The sequence below is a fragment of the Colias eurytheme genome, chromosome 28 (assembly GCF_061535395.1).
Source record: "Colias eurytheme isolate Ceu_HAF_F1 chromosome 28, ilColEury1 Martin Lab GWU primary, whole genome shotgun sequence".
NCBI classification, from domain to species: Eukaryota; Metazoa; Arthropoda; class Insecta; order Lepidoptera; family Pieridae; genus Colias; species Colias eurytheme.
The window spans coordinates 708,086-730,416 of NC_143007.1; the positions used below are offsets into that span (position 1 = coordinate 708,086).

The window sequence follows — 22,331 nt, forward strand, 5'->3', positions numbered from 1 at the left end:
ACTTGACAAAAAGGAAAACATAGGGCACAGTAGGTACATAATATTCTTCTTTAAATTCAGTTTTATAAATGTTTTATATATAAATCGTTTAAAGCCAATAACACAGAAATACGAAGATCATTTGGCTTTTAATGAGATTCACATAAATATTCCCTAATAAAGCATACAATATTATTTTTCTATTCTCCCTCACTGTAGGTATAGACTGCTTCCAAGCCAGAGGTCGTGGAATCGATTCCCACAAACCTTTTTGTGTGATGAACATAGGTGTTTGCTCTGTGTCTGGGTGTTAATTATGTATATGAGTATTTATATTCAAAATTATATATTATGTATGTTCATTTGCCATCTGGTTACTATAACATAAGCGATAGCTTAGTATGAGATCAGATCGTGCCGTGTGTGAAAATTGTCCTGAAATATTTATTTATATTTATTCGACCTCCTAGCCTAGTCTAGCACAATCTAGCTACATTTCCAATCTAGACAAATTTAGTACTAAATAAACATTTATAATCAACAGTTGGAAGGTACGTCTCTAACGGTACGACAGGTGACGCGTGAGTCGTGACCTACATAGTTTAGTTACGTGTGTAAACTGGACTTATAACTAGCTGGAACCCATGGCGTCACTCGTAAATAGTAGCCTATTTGGTAATTGAGATAATAATCTGCAATGATAAAATAAGTAGAAAGTGTAAAAGTTTGCGCTCGAAATCGAAATGTGGCTAATTAGTAATTAGCCACAATTTGCTTAAGTTGTCTCTTTCGCTCACGATTAGGGCATGCACCCGGGTTTACCCGGTTCCGAAAAACCCGGGTAAACCCGGGTTTTTTGATGATCTTAAGAACCGGGTCTGAATAATATGAAACCCGGTTCTCCCGGTTCCGACCAAAATATTAAAATATCAAGTATTATTTATATTTTGCTGCATTATTTTAACAAATTTATTCTATCTGGCAACGTCAGACTCACGTGCATCGTGCATTTTCGTGCCACGCCTCAAGCGTTGCTCTGATTGGTTGTCTAACCTTAGAATTTAGATGCTATAAGTTTCCTACGGTTGTATTACCAAAAAAAAATTAGGCTTCGAAAATGACAAAATTAGGCTACAGAAATATTTTATTAGATTTGTCGTGAATTTGAAAAGCTGTTGATTTTACTGTTTCACGTCATATTTTTGTTTTTGGTATCAAGCTGAAATTTATATCGAATACTCAAGTTCTACGGTCCCTTGATGCTGTGAAAAAGTCAAACTCACAAGCGAACGCATCAAAAGATACAGCTGTAAATGCTAAAAATTTTCGTAAATTTCGACATTCGCATGGGACTCAAAATCTACAGGGTACATACACACAGAGCCTTGAAATTTGGTAAAAGTAACGTCAACACAGATAAAGGAAAAATTGCTAGAAACATAAATTTTAAAGTTACAACATTATAAAAAATAGGTTTGTTCGGAGCCCTCGGAGCGCGAGTCCGACTCGCACTTGGCCGGTTTTTTGCTTTACAGTTTGCAGTTAATGAATAAAGTTTAAGTTTATATGTGATATTATATGATAACAAGGTACTTTTATAAGACTGATACATAAAGAGAAGTATTGAAATTTTGTTTCCTTATTAATAAAAAAATAAGACACAAGCCGCGTAAAATAAAAGACCCATCAGGTACTTTTACAGTTACTTTTGTTTTATTTCGTATTTTTTTCCGAGGTATTATAAAAGAACCGGGTAACCCGGTTCTACCCGGTTCTGAGCTCGATTTGGAACCGGGTTTCGGAAACTTGGAACCGGACTCGGTTCTGCATGCCCTACTCACGATATGACCGGCAATGAGTTCTGACTATCTTACACTATACTCGGATTTTTTATTAGATAAAGTAAACTGACAGCAGCTAATGTCACTTTGTAAAATAATGTTGCCACATTTAAAGTAATAGTGAGGAATTCAGTTCACATTCAATCAGATGAATGAACAATGAGTGTGAATAGTTCATCATTTGAAACTATAAAATAACATTATTTCTAATTATAATATATAAAGCTATATAAGATATAAGTTACTAGTAGAATGTAATTATAATCATTTTTTTATTTTTATTGTTACGCTTTTTACGTTATTGTTTTTGTAATTTTTCCGTTAATTGTAACTAATTACGTTGTGTTTGTTGTCATTGTTGTGTTTATTTGATGTTATATTGTTACACACTAAATATTCACTAGACGATCGATTCAATTTCATTCATTCCCGATTTTCAATCATTCACTTTGTGACAACGCTATTTTTATTTCATCAAAAACTGACAACACAGTAAACGTCAGTTTACTTTATCTAATTAAAAATCCGAGTATAATTGCGCGAAGTGACAGTAGTACCCACCTCAACGCTTCGCTTATGAGGCGTGCAATATTATAAAGAGGAAAACTTTGTTTGTTTGTTTGATTGTAAAGAATAGGCTCATAAACTACTGGACCGATTTTAAAAATTCTTTCACCATTCGAAAGCTACATTATCCACGAGTAATATAGGCTATACCAACAGGAGCGGAGTAATGCAGGTGAAACCACGCGGCACAGCTAGTAATATATAAGTAATAAGACTGTACATAAGAAAACTTTATAAATATGTACTTACTCTGTTTATACATTAGTCAATCATGATAGGTACCTACAGTTAAACATAGCGGTTTCGATCAAATATTTGTGATGCGTATGTCCTGGTATGCTGACCTGAATAGCTAGGACATTATTTTTGTGTTGCCAAGTGTTGAATTTTATTTAATTTTTATTCATTACTAGCGACCCGCCCCGGCTTCGCACGGGTGCAATGCTGATACTAAATACACTACAGAAAAACTTTTAACGTTGTATATAAAAACATAGCGGCCCGGCCGGCCGGTACCGCCGCAAACGGTACGCCCCGCAATTTTTAAATCTGTAATATCTTCGAAAATATTCACTTAAATCATACGGTGTAAAGGGCTATATAGATCTATATTAAATGAACAATGTATTCAAGGTATTAAATTGGTTAAGGATTAATGCTGTATTGGTTAAAATCGCTTCGAAAATTAGCCATTATTTGTCGTAAAAAGTAAATGACAAAAAAAAGTTATTGTGGGTTATCCATAAGAGATAGACATATGCCATCGCGGACTTTTCTGTAGACCTTTTCAATGTGTACAATACTTAGTACATTATTTTGATAAAACTCGTAGGGTTCAGCCTGCGTTTGCAATGTAAGCGGATAAAATGTAATTATTTACGACATCACATTAGAAACCTCAAAAATAACAGTACTTCTCCACTATTTAATGGATGTTATTATACATATAAACCTTCCTCTTGAATCACTCTATCTATTAAAAAAAACCGCATCAAAATCCGTTGCGTAGTTTCAAAGATTTAAGCGTACAAAGGGACATAGGGACATAGGGAAATAGGGACAGAGAATGCGACTTTGTTTTATACTATGTAGTGATAAATGATCGTATTTAACTAAGGACGTTGTAGTCTTGTAGTACAGCGTATATTACGAAATTCATGCGAACAAGGCACAATTTGTAAAGCAGAAAATCACTTTCAGGAAAACATCGTTAGTCTTAGATAAATGTTATCGGAATAAATCTGAATTTAATAATTTTATGAAGATGACAGAACACGGTTATAGGACATTTTGGCCTACAAAGAAAAGGCCTGCAATTTTTATTTTCTAGACAACCTGTAAAAACCTGTACTCATTTCTTAAACTGTCTTAGCGTGATGATATTTTATAGCATTCCTCTCTTAATTGACTATCTAACACTGCAATAGTTTTTGAAATCGGGCCAGTTCTTGACAATAGGTCAAGAACTGACTGAACTGACCGATTAGCTTAAACAAACAAACTCTTCACCTTCAGCATATAGCTAGTATATAATTTGAGTTACTCAATTTATGTCACAGTTATGTATTTAGTACGTAACCAAACGGTTCGATAACCAAACATAATGATGGGTCAGACGGTGACCGAATAATAAATTGATAACCTGCGGACTGCGGACAAACCCTGCATATTAAGTTGTAGTATAAATTAACTGTATTTGATATGTACGTAAGTTATGTGTGAATTTTTTGTATGGGCTGTCATTTGAGTGATAATTTGTAAAAATATTTTGTGCGTGTGTTGTCTGGTAGAGATAGCTTCAATAAGGCTTCTTTACATTTTAATTGTAATATTTTTGTTTACGATTATGTTCTTTTAGCATAATTGAATTCACGTGTATTTTTCTAAATGAAATGAAAATGAAAAAATATTTAATTTATCAATATAAGATTTTGCTATATCTTATTTCACTTAAATATAAGATTTACCAATAGCTACAAAGTTGTGTTTGTGTTAACATAAAAAGAAATAAGTTGTTTAATTTATCACGATGACTATCGTAGAAATATTAAGATTAGTGATAAAGTAGTAAGTTCTTCTGATAAACATTGTTTACAAACACTCGCTACATAACAATTCTAATTGTAATTTTTGTTTACAGATAACACACACAAATGTAACAGCGAATGACCGTGGATGCACATGACAGATGTGTCAAACTCGCTTTGACAGTTAAAACAAGATGGCCGCTGGGAAATGGCGCGCGCGGGGCGGGATTGGCGCGGTTTTGTTCGCTATACTTATACAGGTTATAAATGGTGAGTGTTAATAAATTTTTAAATGATATATTTTTTTTAACTTTAGCTGCATCCGCGACTTCAATCTCGAACAACCTACCCGCGTAAATAGTAGGTAGTTTTCAATGCGATCCAACTGTAGGAAGGTCAATGACTTCTATTTTTTTCAAAAATGTAAATATACCTTCATATATTTTAAAAAGGAAAAAAATAAATGATTTCGCAATTTTTTGCATCCACATAGTAGAGTCAAAAAACCTATTAAAACATCTTACAGCGATCGAAAAATGATCGTTTAAAATGTTATTGGTATATCTTTTCTCGTTTTGGGGTTCCGCATTCAAGCTTTTAGATTGAAGTGGCTTTACTCTTTCCAGTAATATACATACTTTGAATCAATTTGAATATGCAAAATGAAAGTTTTTCAATTTTTATGTAGCGCTATTTAAATTCTAAAATCACCATGGTCCTACAAGTCGATAACATATTTATTGGTCACTGATAATCGCGTGGTAGATATGCAAGTAAATAACTGCAATTATAAGTTTGATCTTCTAATAAAAAGAAATATACAGAACCCGCGTTTCATAACACCGATCTCACGCTTGACCAAATGCTATACCGTATCAAATTTAGTTGTAATAGCCGCTGACACGTTCAAGGACTGCCAATGACCTGATCCGCCATTTTGTTTCTTTCATTTAGCTAGAATTTAAGGCTTTTTAAAGTTATAAATACGATGTATGCAGAATGGACGATAGTCTGGTAATTGCCTGACTATAGGTGAGCGAGATGAATTTTTTTTATGCTGGTATGGCCCACATTACGAGTAGTGAATGTTATCCATACTAATATTATAAATGCGAAAGTAACTCTGTCTGTCTGTCTGTTACTCAATCACGCCTTAACTACTGAACCAATTTGCATGAAATTTGGTATAGAGATATTTTGATACCCGAGAAAGGACATAGGATAGGTTTTATCCCGGAAATCCCACGGGAACGGGATTTCTTTGAAAACGCGGGCGAAGCGGCGGGCGGAAAGCTAGTTATTAATAAGCAAATGGGTAGGTGTAGATGGGTTATTATAAATTATCATAGTGTCACGACGAAATGTGGCTACTTACTACTTAGACAGAATTTTCACGTTGTGTCTGTGAATCATGCCATCTCACTGTGACGTCTAATCATGTGTGCGTTATCCTAAAGCTTTTTACGGGGTCTGTGCAATTTGCATATTTCCATATTCTCTTTTTTTAAGATATCTGTAAACTATATTATGTAAGTAAATACCTAATTATCGCTTTATAATATTTAACCATCTCAGTGAAGCGAACAAAACAAAAAAAACTGACAAAGTGATTGAGCCGTTTCCAGCTTTTTGTGACTCAGTCACGATAGTTGATTTTATTATGTAACCACCTTCGTATATTTCTTTTTTTTTTGCGAAACTGTCGAAGTATGATTCAAAAACAAAAAAATACGCTACAGATTGATCACCTGCGAAATTTTTAGGTAACGGTCGTCATTACGAAAAGACCCTTCCTGTTTTAAATTAGTTGATAAGCACAACATGAACAAAATTTTGTATGTTTGTATACAATAAATGATTAGAATATTTATTTGAAAGATGTCAAAGTGAGATGGCATGATTCAATAATCGTGAGCAAAAAAGAGACAAAATTAAATTGTGGCTAATTAGCTACATTGTCACGTGCCAATACCGGAGCACTAATAACTTATATTTACACTTCTTTATTTAATTATCATTTATATTTTTAAATTTCGTTGGGGACAAGTAATAAATACATCGGATTACAATTAAATCCACAAGATATAAATCCACCATGCGCGTGCGCAGAGTATTTGGAAAACGAAAGCCGGTGAAAGTAAGATGGCGGCCGTCTAATTTCATTTGAGCTGTACGCGTGCTTGCGTAAGATTTTGAAGTATTTTATGTGTATGCAATTGTAATTATGTCGCTCGTTATTCACGTTATTTATATTTATAATAAATGGAATGGCCGGATTGAAAGAAGAGCGTGTGCCGAGCATACGTGTCAGATGTGAAACTTCATTGGCAAGATTCAAAGATACCAAAGTCACCTTACTCAATGACGTGACGGTATTGTCATGACGCGACCTTGAAATTTTACTCTCAACGCGCCTAAAGAAGTTTCACATCAAAAGTATTTTTTTTCATACAAGCCTTCTCTTTACAACATTGAACACATGGAAGAAATATTTATCCAATTTGAGTCGTTACGAAGCTGATGTTATGAGCGTTGAAATATTTCGGTGATCCATTTTAGTCCATTGAAATGTTACATTTTTTAGGCCTAACCTTGCGTTTTTTAGAGGACGCAATTTTATTTTTTTGATGTGTAGGGGGGGTCAGTGTGAAGCTATCAAACTATCAACCGCTATTTTCAAGATGGCGGCCGTGGGACAAGGGTGGCGACCCCACAAACTTGGTGATAGCTTCACACTGACCCCCCCTACACACCAAAAAAATGAAATTGCGTCCACTAAAAAACACAACCCCAAATGTAACTTTTCAATGGACTATTTAGTTATCTTATATATATAAAATTCTCGTGTCACAATGTTAGTCTGCATACTCCTCCGAAACGGGTGGACCGATTCTCATGAAATTTTCTGTGCATATCGGGTAAGTCTGAGAATCGACCAACATCTATTTTTCATATGTACCACGGGCGAAGCCGGGGCGGACCGCTAGTATGTATATAATATTTCAAACTGTCGTAATATGGAACATATTTATATATGTGTAATTTATGTGTTTTGTCTTTTAAAAAGTAACATCTGGAACTAGTAAATCAATTATGATAAATCCATTCCAATACTTTTTATAAATAGTAGAAGAAAAATAAGGAGAAGGGAAGAAGTGGTGCTGGGGCATATCAAAATCCGTTGCGTAGTTTCAAAGAAGCATACATAGAACAGCGAAAAAGACTATGTTTTATACTTCAAGTTTAGAGTGAAAAGGTTATAGGATTCTTCTAGGCAGACGTGCTCCTTTATAGTTCACATCACCACCTTACATCAGGCGGGGTAGTGGTCAAACGCCTGCCTATCAAGTATAAAAACTATACAGTGATTAGGTTTTGGACAAAGCGGCTGAGACCCGGCGAAAAGCTAGTATACTAGAGAGATTTGTGAAGATCAGCAACCCACAGTATTCTATAAACAAGTGTATCCAATAAAGAATGTTTAAAGAAATACGAAGACATCGTATAACATGGTATAACTGTACTACAATGATGAAGTAACGGTATTTAGAGTATTTATGAGCTAGGCGTGGTCCTATAAGAATGGATTTATCGATATGTATAGTGTTTTAACGGTTTTAAAACGTGATTTTTTTATAATTAGGTTTGTGGGGATGAAAACTAAAATAGGGATTGCTAAGGTCAGTCAATGAAGCGCCTACCTTTTAATAAAAAACGAATTCGTAGTTCAGATTATCTTTATATCTGTTAATAACATATAAAAAATGTCTTCTATACATTTGTGAAGTCCGCAACTTGCCCGCGATTCATAACGACGTACAGCAGGTAGCTCTAATTATTATTATTTTTAAATTAAATGCAGTTTAAATAAGTGATAATCTATAATATAAAAATGAATCCCAAAATGTGTTGGTAAGCGCATAACTCGAGAACGGGTGGACCGATATCGATAATTCTTTTTTTATTATATTCCTTGAAGTACCAGGATGGTTCTTATGTAGAGAAAACATAAATATGTACCACGGGCGAAGCCGGGGCGGACCGCTAGTTACTCATAATTTCAGATAATAAAGGTACTAAAGTCTGAAGTTCCGTTAAAAAAATTCTACGTGTTCCGGATATAAATGGAAATAAACAGACATGTCATTTTTATTTTTTCACATCGTACAATCAATAAAAAGTGTTATATCAAACAAACATTATTTATTCATTAAAATCAATACCACATTTACCATACTGGTACAGTATAATTATTTGAGACCAACAATGCCATATTACCATAGAATAATCACAACAGATGCGACACTCAAGTGAAAGCGCAGTTATTGTTACAGTCATTATATCATAGTTCCGGGTTCGATTCCCGCCGTGGGTAAGTGTAGCGCGGATGTTATACGGGACTTTTCTTTGCTATATTGTCCCGTTGGGATAATTGTTTAATTGGATGTTGGATTGTATGGTTGAATACTAGTTTGGTAATGTGGCTTCGCGTGTGTATTTTGTTTTTGTGTGATATATGTGTGAATTATTGTCTTAATTTATTATACAAGTACTATATAGCGGTTGTATTTAAGTTTTTGTACGTATGTTTTGTTCACTCATTCAATTTATTTTTACTGTATGAGTTTAAATTTAAAGGGTTACCCAGAAATAATATTAGAAATAACAATTTATTACTCTACGATCCAATCAATAGAATTGAAACATTTTTTTTATTATTTATGAGTTAGTTGTGCTTAATTATTGTTATTTATTCAGTCATATACATATTACGGTATAATACAGTGCATTACACTGTCGTACTCTATTGTTTATGTAAATCTATGTACACTTTAATAAACGCGCCACTATTATGCTACAATGAGTATTTAAATGACCTTGTTCTTATTTCCAGGTTACGAAGAGATCTACACCATATCGCAATTATCACCAAAATCAGCATCAGACGAGAGATCACACCAAGATGTCGTCCGGACACAAGTAGAAAACATTGCATTTAGAATAGAACCTAGCGCTAAGTATGACGACCAATTGGATTTCACGCCAGAAAACATCATCGACGATGAAGAGAAAGAAAAGGATATTATTCTAGAAAGATCTGTTGAACCTAGTAGAGGTTCAAGGTCAATAAACGTTGAAGAGATACCATCAACGAACAACAACGAAATCGACAACGAAATACAATCGCACAATAAGAGAAAGTACTACGAAATATTACCAACGAAAACTATAGATTACTACAGGGATGATGGAGCCATGCTTCTATCATCCGGCTTCGGCGATAAGTTAGACTTTAAGTTTCCGGGGGAAGGCAAGAGGGCTCCGAAGGGGCGTGCACTAGCACCGTCGGAGCCCAAAATACGGGCGAGTGCAGTGCAACCTATCTTCGCGACAGCCACCCTTAAAGAACAGGGCAGACAAAACACGGAAATACAGAACATAATAACTGGTATAGTCAAGCTTTTGAACGGCAATGTGAACGTTCAAGCGAATTCACAGCTACTAAATGGACGGCCTCGACCGATGGCGTCTAGGATTAACAACCGTGGTCCGCCTCGCATATCTGACGTGCCACCCATGCCTGATTTCGATAAACCCATCACACCACCTTCACATTCTTTCCTTCCAACCAAAACACCACCTCCCTATCCTTTCGATCGACCTCATGGTGTGAATTTACCAGATCAAATTGGTCCACCCATGAATCGACCTTTCCACAGACCAATACCACCTTGGCAGAGGCGGCCACGACCTCCGAATAGACGTCCGAACCCTGGAGTTCCAATGTACAAGCCTACTCTACCTCCACTCCCTGATATACCAGATATAGATGAGAAAGAAGAAATAGCAAGCGAAAATGAGAGTCATTTAGAAAATAAAATACATCACGATGAATTTTTACCACATATACCCGTAGAAACAACAACAGAACTGAAAAATGTTACAGAAGTAAGTGAAAACGAGCCAACAACTGAAACAACAACCACATCAACAACAACAACAGAATCGACGACAACAAGCACAGAAGCAACAACAAAAACAACAGAAAAAGTTACGGAAACAACTCCGAAAGCGACAACAGAAAAGCAAACGGAACCAACAACGAAAACAACAGAAAAAACAACGCCAACAACACCAAGAACAACAGAGAAAACTGAAACAACTGTTAAAACAACGGAGAAACCGAAAACAGAGAAGCCAAAAGATAAGAAAAAAGATACGTTCGATAAGGAAAAGAAAGATAAATTCAAATTGAATGAGGTTACGGAGAAACCGATTAAAAATGAAACTTTAATAGATTTAATAGAGCCATCTATGAGTGAAGTTACGCCAGGCTTTATTGTCCCCACTCCGACTGATACTTTGGGGGGTAGTACGGCCTCTGAGTCGTCTATTTCTGTAGCTATAGAGAAAACATCGATCAATACGCAACCTATACCAAGTAAGTTTATTTATGTTACTGTAATTTCCTTAATTATGTGTTAGTACTAACTTAGTAGTCTTATTTGATATCTCTATTAACGCCATCTGTTAGAAAACAAAAGATTTTACATTAAATCTAGCTTCATAAATCTTTGCATGACGCTAGATTGATTTGGATAAATAAGTTGATGCATTAAAATTTAAAAGGTATACACTATGCAGTATGCATTTTTAAATTATCTATAATATCTATAATATAAAAATGAATCCCAAAATGTGTTGGTAAGCGCATAACTTGAGAACGACTGAACCGATTTCGATAATTCTTTTTTTATTATATTCCTTGAAGTACGAGGATGGTTTTTACGTAGAGAAAACGTAAATATGTACCACGGGCGAAGCCGGGGCGGACCGCTAGTTTTTAATAATAATTACTACCTACTATGTTGAAAATTTATACAAAATTAAGTAAGTTTATCCGTCTGCTTTTACTAAGCTACGAAATTACTCCACCGATTGTCCAACCAAAATCAATTTCTGATGTAATTTTTAAACACGATTATTTAAGCTTAACTATTTTCACATTTTTTTTAATTCTAGCGTCCCCCTCCATACCGTACTCTCCATACCGCCCGCGACCAGGCATAGTATTAGATGATACCGACTTCAAACCGCACGGTACAAGGTTTAGACCGGAAGCGTCGGTTATCACTGCCGACACACGCTTGCCCGGTTATGGGGAGATATTTGATGTCACTGTGTCTGCTATACAAGGGCCGGGGGAGAAAGGGGGGGCAGGTGAGATTTATTGGCAATTTTTTGTATTTTGATATCGTTATTTTTAAGTGTAAACAATTTCCTAGGAAGTAGAGTCGAATAATAATCAGGATTATTTCATAAAATTTCACTTATATTAAAAAATAGTCCTTCTCATTATTTAGATAAAAAAATTAATATTAATTACTAAACCTAATAAAGAGAGAGAAAAATGGCATTACAATATTATTTTATAAACATGTTTAAATAATTTATTTCATATAATTAGCCTAACTATATGTTTTGACTATAACTAGCTGCGCTTCGCGGTTTCACCCGCGTGGCTCCGCTCCTGTTGGTCTTAGCGTGATGATAGCATATAGCCTTCCTCGATAAATGGGTTATCTAACAATGAAAGAATTTTTAAATCGGACCAATAGTTCCTGAGATTAGCACGTTCAAACAAACAAACTCTTCAGCTTTATAATATTAGTATAGACAAGATTTTTAATTTCAGTGCACATAGAAAACATAAACATAAACGAACACCACGACGACATAATCGTGTCGCCGTCCGGGGAACAGGGATTCGTCTCAATAGATGGAAAACGGACATATCTGAATTTATTCGATACTACAAGTAGTATAAGTCCCACTAGAGTGCAGACACCGGTACATACTAGTAAGTTAATTATATTTTTTTACTACAGATAAATGCATATACATTGGTACTTAGATTACAAAATAAGCATTGGTATTTATTACGATGCATTTTGACATTAATGTCTTGTCGGGCTTTACCAAGTTGATATGTGACCGATTGACATGTTATTCATTTATAATTTATATGTAACTAGATTTCCGTCCGCGGCTTCGCCCGCGTTTTTAAAGAAAAACCCGCATAGTTCCCGATCCCGTGGGATTTCCGGTATACAACCTATCCTATGTGTTAATCCAAGTTACCCTCTATATGTGTGCTAAATTTCATTGCAATCGGTTCAGTAGAATTTGCGGGAAAGAGTAACACTACAAGTAGCTTAAGTCCTACTGAAATGCAGACATCGCAATATACTAGTGAGTAAATGATATTTACACGATTGCATTAACATAAGATACAGCGATGACATTAATGTCATGATTAGGTATTTATCTATGTATTAATTTGTACCTATATTATTGATGATTTTGTAATAATTATAAACAAATTTTGCACGTCATTTACAATGGCAGTATATGTGATAAAAAATATTGTATTTTTAAATTACCATATACGAGCAAATAAACAGATTTGATTTGATTTCTATATCTACAACCAAAATAACAATTTTCAGCCCCCGCACAACTACCCCCAAGCCCCTCTATAGGCACCGGGGTGGCTATACCAACAGATGACGTCCCAACCCCCCCTCGGCCACTAACAAGGCCCCATAGACCCCAGCAACCGTATAGACGACCACAACCTACTGTGCGGTGAGTTATACAACTATTTTAACTGTACTTAAATGTATAACATATGTTTTTCCACGTTTTTATAGGCAACTAGCTAGCTGTGGACACGTGACGGAAGGACAAACAAACGAAAAAAATTATTATATTTTAAACTTTAATTATATGTTCACATTGAAATTTCTTAGAACTCATTGGAAAAATTAATAAAAAACATTCTAACATCGGTTTGTCTTCACTTTTAAGTTATTTAAACTCAGTTAAAATTAAAAAAATCACAATTCATTAAATGTAATCATGTTCAGCTAAATAGAAATACACATTTTGAATATTTGAAATATTGAAATACTAAAATAAAAATAGTTAAAAATCACAAAAAATTCTAAAAAAATGTTGTGTGGTTTTATGAAACCACGGTAAAAGTGAAACTGTTCGAACGGTTCCGAACACTGCTTTGTGTAGCGCATGTCGCGTGACGGTCGCGATACACGCGACATGCGCTACACAGACCAAAAAGTGAAGAGACGATGTAATAAAAGTTTCACTTTAAAAAATATAAAAAAAACTGTAAAAACATTGTATACTAAAGATTTAACGCTATTTTTATGAATATTTTTCCAGGATTGACACTTGTATAGTGGGAGATGATTCTACGTGTGATCAGGCCCAGAATGAAAAATGTAGGACTGAAGCTGGTTAGTATTTTTCGGTTTATTTTTGTAATACATTGTATATGAGAAACAAAAAAAGGTATATTTTTTGTGGCGAACATATTATAATTTATTTACAGTACAGTTGAAACTAGGTTGCGGTTTTTAAGGTCTAAAAGATGATAGACTTATGTTTTGATGATTTTGATAATTCATGTGAAGCTTCTAATTTTAAGTAGGTAATATAAATAAATAAATAAATATTTCAGGACAATTTTCACACACGGAATGATCAGATCCCATACTAAGCTTTCGCTTGTGTTATGGAAACCAGATGGCTGATAAACATACATATATATAATTTTATATATGTAAATACTTAATATAGATAATTAACACCCAGACACAAAGCAAACATCTATGTTCATCACACTATTTTTTCCATATATCAAAAAAATAACAAAAAATCTCAATTTCCAGGTATATCAAGCTGTCAATGCAGGCCAGGTTATGCAAGACGGACCCACCGCGATCCGTGCAGACGAGTCGTGTCGTTATTATTGAACCTGAGAGTGGATAGATTGTATGATAGGAAGGTGAGTGAAATCCTAATCTAGGAAAACGGGTTTCATTTTTATATACATATGAAAATGAAACCCGTTTCCTTGGTTACGGGCGCGGAGGTGTGGCTTGAAGGCATAGCATGCAATAGCTTTACCGCGGCAGTCCCCGAGTGACACACGTATTTTTTTTAATAATATTCCTTGAATTACGAGGATTGTTCTTATGGAAAGAAAACATAAACATGTACCACGGGCAAAGCCGGGGCGGACCGCTAGTAATATTATAAATGCGAAAGTGAAGATGGATGTGTATGTGTATATTTGTTACTCTTTCACGCAAATACTACTGAACCGATTACAATGAAATTTAGCACACATTTAGAAGGAACTTGGATTAACACATAGGATAGGTTTTATCCCGGAAATCCCACGGGAATAGGAACTATGCGAGTTTTTCGCGGGCATAGCCGTGGTTGGAAAGCTAGTATAAATGTTTCAAGAAGAATGTCATTAATTTATGTTATTTAATTTCATTGCTTAAGGCTGCAGTCTAGCAAAATTGCGTTTTCAACAAGTTATTTGACAATTTTTTCCCGGCTAATGAAATGATAAACTGAATTTTTTTTTCTTGTTTATCAATTAGTGTTATATACGCAATGCGCGTGAATTTTTTCACATTTATAAAGTTACTTTATGTTACATTAATCAGGCCTTCAAGATAAGTCTATTTCCCCCAAAGACATTTCGAGCTAAGTTTGTGCACTCACTACGTTGCAACCGATTACATTTTACACAATCTGATCAGCGCATTATTATCCTTATACTTATAGTCGTTATTAAAAACTGCTGAACACAATTGCCGAAAAACTTATGATTTTCTTAATTAGAACGTTATAAATTCATTAAATTTCCCATTTTTTGCCTTACAAAATCTATTGATTAATACTGCTAAAAGTTATTTTTTCCATTAATTTATTCGAGTTGGTTGAAGACCAATGAGTATTAATCCTTTAAAAAAATTTTTTTTTGAATTTTGATAATTCCTTAAATATTAAAAAAATATTTAAAATAATTAGGAAAAATCCTAGCGAATTTCTAGTCGCGCTCCTTGGGCCGGAGCGTTCTGACGTGTGATCTACGCTCGATTTTCCTTCATACCGAAGTGAAAGTTGCTCTACTTCATTAAATTTAATATTTTTGTTAATTGATTATTTTTATCTTAGTTTTGTGCAAATATTCGTATTTTTAAACATTTGATTTCGATGTGGAAAATAAACGAAAAAAATACGCGTGTAACTACTAGAAAAAAAATTATCTTCGAACATAAAGTTAATGAAACCAAATAGATTGCAAAGGTGATTGGCAACAATTTCTTTATTTTACGGGGTGTCAGTAAAGGGATGTATATTTCTTTAAAACTAAAGTAAGCTCATAAATTTTCTTATAATATAATTTTTTTGAAGTTCCAAAAATGTTTATTTTTCGTTTGAGAAATACGAAATATAATATAAACTTGTATTGAGAACTTGAACTTCCCAAGTTCATCCGGGGAAATCCCCATACGGGGAAAATGATTTGTTTACTCCAAAATTGATCCGAGGTGTTTTAATTTTTTCTTCTAGTCATTTTCAACGTAGCGGCATGTTGTTTGATTATTAATTTTGTAACTTAAATACAGGATGTTGGTTTTATATTCTGATCTAACAGACGCGCTGACAAATTTAGTCCGCCATTTCTAGTTTAGTCTACCAACTCTAAGTACCAATATTAAAACGAATGGATTATCATCACATCATCAAAACTCAGATGTAATGGAAGATCACAATAACATAGAAAATTCAGTGGGTGTTGAGAACTAAACAAACAGAAGTAACAGAGACGCGAAGAATAAAAAAAGAGGACGAAAACGATAATTCGTTGATGCTTTCCCTTTTCGACGTATTGTTAGGGTACATCACCAATCTGCAAAAAACAAAACTGATGATTCCCAATTGCTGATTAAAAATGAAAAACAAATAATCGACAACAGTGGTGAAAATTTGCTGATCACAATGAAACATCCTTCAGTGGTAGCAGATTTACTCATTTCAAATGTATCGGTGAACAGCGTAAAGGAGAGGAGGACAGGAAAACATTATGAATGTGGATGGTGGATTGTATACAGGTTGTAATCGATAAGTATGTGCAGGCGATTATGACGTTATTATTGCAGGTATCAAAAAACTTAAAACTGATATCGAAATTACTTTACCTAATGAGCAAAATGACAATAATAACTTTTTAAAAGTATAACGAGAAATATCTAAAAAATTTACTTTATACACTCCCATATCAAAAAGGGAAAATGGGACTAGTAGAAGTTAAATGTCTAATTCCGGCAAAAGACATGAATGCGGAAGATGCGGTTAAAAAAATTAAATATTTGAAATACAATGCAAAAAATAACACTTTTGTCATAGATAAGAATCATGACTATTTTTTCTAAATTCAGGGACAACTAAACGTTGCAGAAACAGAAGTCTGCTTATTTGCTGTTTGGACTGGAGTGAATCATTCGTTAAAAATAGAATATATAAGTTTAGGCAAAAAAAAATAAAATGATGGACCATTATCAAGATTTTACATAAATTGCCTACTGTCAGAATTGATTGATTCGAGACTTCAGCATTCGATGCCCATCAAGGACCCATCCTATATCATTCAAGCGATTGAAAAAAAGAGAGATAAATCCAGTGCAACCGATAAAGCATCAGAATGCTAGCAAAAGATTTATTAGGTTTATCAATATAAATCTATACATATATTATACATACATAATATAATAAATCTGTAGAAGACGCGAAGACCGACATCCGCGCGGACGGAGTCGCGGGCGGAAGCTAGTCAGAAATAAATATCTTTTGTTTTCATTTGCGTATTTTTCTATTTTATAATTTTTTAACACAAACATTACATTTTTTTTATTATATACAAAATTTGTGTTTAAACTGAACAACTTTCACTAAGAAACTTAGGTCGAAAAAAATGTATAGAGTTATGCATTTTGTATGGAAAGCTTATTTTTTTTTATATTTCGTCCAAATTTCTTTGTAAAAGTTGATCAGTTATATAAACATGAAGTTGAAGATATCAATAGAAAGTATTCGCAAATTTTGTGTACTGATAAAAAAAAATCACCCGGTGTAATTTTCACGAAAATTGTTTCAAATTGTCATTTTTGGTACTTATTACGAATATTAAATTATACGAATGATTTAATTTTTAAAAATTAAGTGGAGCAACTTTCCCTTAGTACATTTGTATTATTTACATATAGGATGACAGGATGCATTTGTTTGCACTACTAGACCAAGCCCTTAATTGACATTACAGATCTAAAGAATATAATAATTGTGAATGCAGAGAAACAAAAACCACTCAAATTATTCCAAACAACAAAACAACACCATTTTTATGTTATCATTTATGCTAATAATTAATTAATAAAGTAATTTATTTAACGCATTTTTATCATGTCACCAATTTGCACTACACTACACTTCACTAGGTCACACAATACTGTACTATTTTTTAACTTTTCTATTAAGGACATTACTTTGCAACTATTAAAATTATTGAAACGCAGATTTTTATCCTAACTAAACTACATTATTCTACACTACACTACAATATACTACACTTCACCATATTACAAAACACTATTTTTTATTTTTTGTATACAAATAATAAATAAATAATCTATTACAGGTTGCATGGGACGTCAAGTTGATGGATAAAGATTCAGATCCGTATCACCAATTAAGTTATGAAGCTGTTAGAGCTGTAAGTATCTAATTACTTATACTTAAACCTTTTTGAAGTGAAACTTCTTTATCGGGGTTGGAAAAAAATGTAGTGTAACATTTTTTCGTTACGCGTGACTTTTTTCCGTTACGCGCCATCTTTTTCTTATCCCTACCACGCATGATTCGACGTATTTCTGTAAAGTTGCATATAGTAAATTATTTTTTGAAAAATAAGGCCATAGAAGAAGTTTCACTTCTTACGTGTGTACACTAGTACACGCACACATTTTTTATCATAACCATTATGGTTAATTTGTATATTGATCATAGGTACATTTTATAAAATTCTATTGTTTTTAATAAGCGTGACAAAAACCTAATTCATAAAAAAGAGCATGCGTGCCGAGCACACGTGTCAGAAGTGAAACTTCTTTGGCAAGATTCAAAATTACCAAAAATGTCGCGTTACCATGATGTGACGGTATTGCCTTGAAATTTTACTCTCAACGCGCCTAAAGAAGTTTCACTTCAAAAATATATTTTTTTTTAGATTTCTAATAAAATAAATTTTCAATTTCAGATAGACTCAGCGTTCTCAATGACGCCATTTTCCGATGACTTCGTGTCCGGTTCTGTTAACTCCATTCACCATGGGGATGAAAATAATAAGGGGGTGTTCGTCAACTATACTGTGTTGGTGAGTTGAGATAAATAATAAATTTAAAATAAATATTTCAGGACAATTTTTCACACGGCACGATCTGAGCCCATACTAAGCTTTCGCTTGTGTTATGGAAACCAGATGGCTGATAAACATACATATACATATAATTTTAAATAAATACTCATATAGATAATTAACACCCACACAGAGCAACATCTATGTTAATAACAAATATTTGCCCCGGGTGGGAATCGAACACACGACCTCTGGCTTGGAAGGCAGGGCCACTACCAACCAAGCCAACCGGCCAGTCGAGATAGATATGAGAATAGAATTTATATTTAAGAGAAAATAATATAAGTAATAAAATTGTATTCAAGTGACAGAATTAATTAATTAATTAGTAGACAAAATTAATTAATTTTTGACTAGGCAATTTAACTATAAAGTGCGACAATTATACATTAAACAGAACTGAAATCAAACTCAAATTTTTCATCCAACTTTTATAAATAAATTGGAAATACTTCCCGTATTCTACTCTATGCTTGTCTCACTAATAATATAAACTAGCTGACCTTACACACGTTATCCTGTTTTCGCGCAAAATTTTCTTAATTTTTTGGCGCAAATTTCTAGTCATTTTTCATAAAATCCTTCCCCTGACAATAAAAAACATCAAAATAAAAATTATTGAAAACGGTCCAGTACAAGTGATGCCGTAACCAAATGAAATATAGATTCATTTTTATATTTATTGCACATGAAATGTGCAAAATTCAAATTTTTTATCCAAATAAAACACATCTTTCTTAGATTTTATACATACGAGGCAAGTTTTCTTAACTATCTTCATTCATAGGTATATATTTTCCAAACAGATGCAAGAAACTCCGGAAACGTTACGTGGCTCCGTAGCGACAGACATACAAAAACACTTGCTCGGTGTGATCAGACGTCGCTCGAACAACGTGGGCGCTTCCGCACTGTGGGTCGACTCGCCCGCGGGCAGTGTGCTGCCTTTGAGAGGTGAATGTGACACTAGAGCACACTACACTACATTACATTTAAAAACAATATTATCCATACTAATATTATAAATGCGAAAGTAACTCTGTCTGTCTGTCTGTTACTCAACGCCTAAACTACTGTACCAATTTTCATGAAATTTGGTATGGAGATATTTTGATACCCGAGAAAGGACATAGGCTACTTTTTATCCCGAAAAAATGACGCAATCCCGGAAATCCCACGGGAACGGGAACTATGCGGGTTTTTCTTTGACTGTGCGGGCGAAGCCGCGGGCGGAAACCTAGTTCTACATAAAGATAGCAGAAAAATTAAGATAAATATCAAAAATATTATTAAAAACTAAATTTTAAAAACAATATTATCCATACTAATATTATAAATGCGAAAGTAACTCTGTCTGTCTGTCTGTTACTCAACGCCTAAACTACTGAACCAATTTTCATGAAATTTGGTATGGAGATATTTTGATACCCGAGAAAGGACATAGGCTACTTTTTATCCCGAAAAAATGACGCAATCCCGGAAATCCCACGGGAACGGGAACTATGCGGGTTTTTCTTTGACTGCGCGGGCGAAGCCGCGGGCGGAAACCTAGTTCTAAATAAAGATAGCAGAAAAATTAAGATAAATATCAAAAATATTATTAAAAACTAAATTATTATATTGCCTCCTGTGAGGTTTGAACTCACGACCCCTGGTTTACGAGACCAGTGCTCTACCACTGAGCTAAAGAGGCGATACTACTGGAATTGAAAATAAGGTTCTAATATTATGTAGTATGTATCGTTTTATGTATGTACCTACATACAATAAAAAATATAAAGTTGTCTGACAAACGTTGTTCTGCTAGAACACATCATATTATTACTTAGGAGTCTTAAAAATTCCCAGATCTATTTAATAAATATATAAAAATAATTAAAAATCAGTCGAGCCGTTTTGAAGGAGTTTGGTTACAAAAATACAGTAATTTTGTGTACATAATAAAGACAGTTCATAGTACTGAGTAACAGGAAAAATATATTATGTCATCTTTAACACTGTGACACAGAATACATATTCTAAACGCTAACTGTGACCTCACAATTTAATAAAATTTTTGTTCTCTTTCTTTTTCCAATCAATAAACTGTCTTATACAGTATTTTTATAAATAATTGGTGATAAGCATCTTGACCCAATATTTGAATATTGTAATTTTAAATAATTATTTTTATGTAACAACTAGCGGTCCGCCCCGGCTTCGCCCGTGGTACATATGAAAAATAGATGTTGGCCGATTCTCAGACTTACCCGATATGCACAGAAAATTTCATGAGAATCGGTCCACCCGTTTCGGAGGAGTATGCAGACTAACATTGTGACACGAGAATTTTATATATAAGAGATTAAGTCAAATAAAATCTTGAATATTGTTTGTTTGTGTAATTATCATAATTGCAAGGGAAATAAAATATTTTCTTTTTATCTTTCTAAAAGATTGCCTTTCTTTCAGATGTCGATGAGTGTACTTCCCCAGACTTAAATGACTGTCACAAGCTCGCAACTTGCACTAATACTTGGGGAGCTTTCAAGTGAGTATATTATTGTAAGAAATTATACGCGAGGCCGAGTTAAATATTAGTTTGAATGTAATAAGAATTATTGTGACGCGAAGAATTAGTGAAGTGTAATTTAACTTGAATAAATGAATGAATGAAAGCCTTTTTTGCAAGAAATTTACAAGTAACAATAATTTAATAGCTTAACTAGGTTTCTTCTGGGCATCTTGCTTGCCTTTCGACAAAAGCCGCCTCCAAACTCTTCCACGATTGCCTTTGAAGTGCTATTCTTCTCCAGGTAACTCCTCCTACAATTTCCTTTAAATCATCCTCCCATCAAATTTTTTGTCTCCCTCTATTCGTATTTCCTTCCCTGGGATACCATTCCAAGAGATCTTTAACATATTGACGAAATTTAACAGATACTGGGTAATTCCTACCCAGTATCTGTTAAATTACGTCAATATGTTAAAGATCTCGTAATTTAATCTCGTAACGTAATTTAACAGATACTGGGTAATTCCTACCCAGTATCTGTTAAATTACGTCAATATGTTAAAGATCTCTTGCGCGAGTGCGCGATTAGCGCCTTAACATTGTAGTAACACCTTTTTTGTAACTACATTCTTGCGAATAAATGTAATTTGAATTTGTGTCACACTGCAACTATACAGTATGTTTTCCCCAGATGTTCGTGTCCAGACACAACACTAGACACGGCCACAACTCTAGCTAGAGCGGGCCGAGACTGCAAACAGTGCAGTTCGGCACACTGCAGTGAGCGGGGCGTTTGCAAGTATCACAATGGACAGCCGTACTGTAGGTTAGTGTATAATATACATATATATAAATCTCGTGTCACAATGTTTGTCCTCAATGGACTCCTAAACCACTTAATAACTCAGGCCCCGGAATCACAGACACAATAGAAAATCTATTGTGTCGTGGATCAATCGGGCCGTTCGGGGCTCAATGGGTTAACTGATTATAATAAAATTCGCACAGCATGTGCAGTTCGATCCAACTTGAGAGATAGGATAGTTTAAACATGTAGGTAC

At 34.1% G+C, this 22,331-nt stretch overlaps 1 protein-coding gene and 1 non-coding gene across 2 annotated transcripts in view; one reads left to right on the forward strand and one right to left on the reverse strand.

Moving 5' to 3' along the window:
* pwn (calcium-binding EGF-like domain-containing protein pawn) overlaps positions 1-22,331 on the forward strand; it is a 32,326-nt gene that overhangs the window by 5,203 nt on the left and 4,792 nt on the right. Inside the window, exons 2-13 of the mRNA XM_090117497.1 lie at positions 4,528-4,684; positions 9,309-10,856; positions 11,438-11,635; positions 12,111-12,275; positions 12,925-13,063; positions 13,661-13,734; positions 14,170-14,285; positions 18,000-18,074; positions 18,618-18,734; positions 19,583-19,730; positions 21,228-21,306; positions 21,962-22,096. Coding sequence (XP_089973623.1) covers positions 4,609-4,684; positions 9,309-10,856; positions 11,438-11,635; positions 12,111-12,275; positions 12,925-13,063; positions 13,661-13,734; positions 14,170-14,285; positions 18,000-18,074; positions 18,618-18,734; positions 19,583-19,730; positions 21,228-21,306; positions 21,962-22,096 — 2,870 coding nt within the window. The 5' untranslated portion in view covers positions 4,528-4,608. The remainder of the gene's footprint in view (positions 1-4,527; positions 4,685-9,308; positions 10,857-11,437; positions 11,636-12,110; positions 12,276-12,924; positions 13,064-13,660; positions 13,735-14,169; positions 14,286-17,999; positions 18,075-18,617; positions 18,735-19,582; positions 19,731-21,227; positions 21,307-21,961; positions 22,097-22,331) is intronic.
* Positions 20,398-20,469, reverse strand: TRNAT-CGU (transfer RNA threonine (anticodon CGU)). The gene has a single exon. It is a non-coding gene; the product is annotated as a tRNA-Thr (tRNA).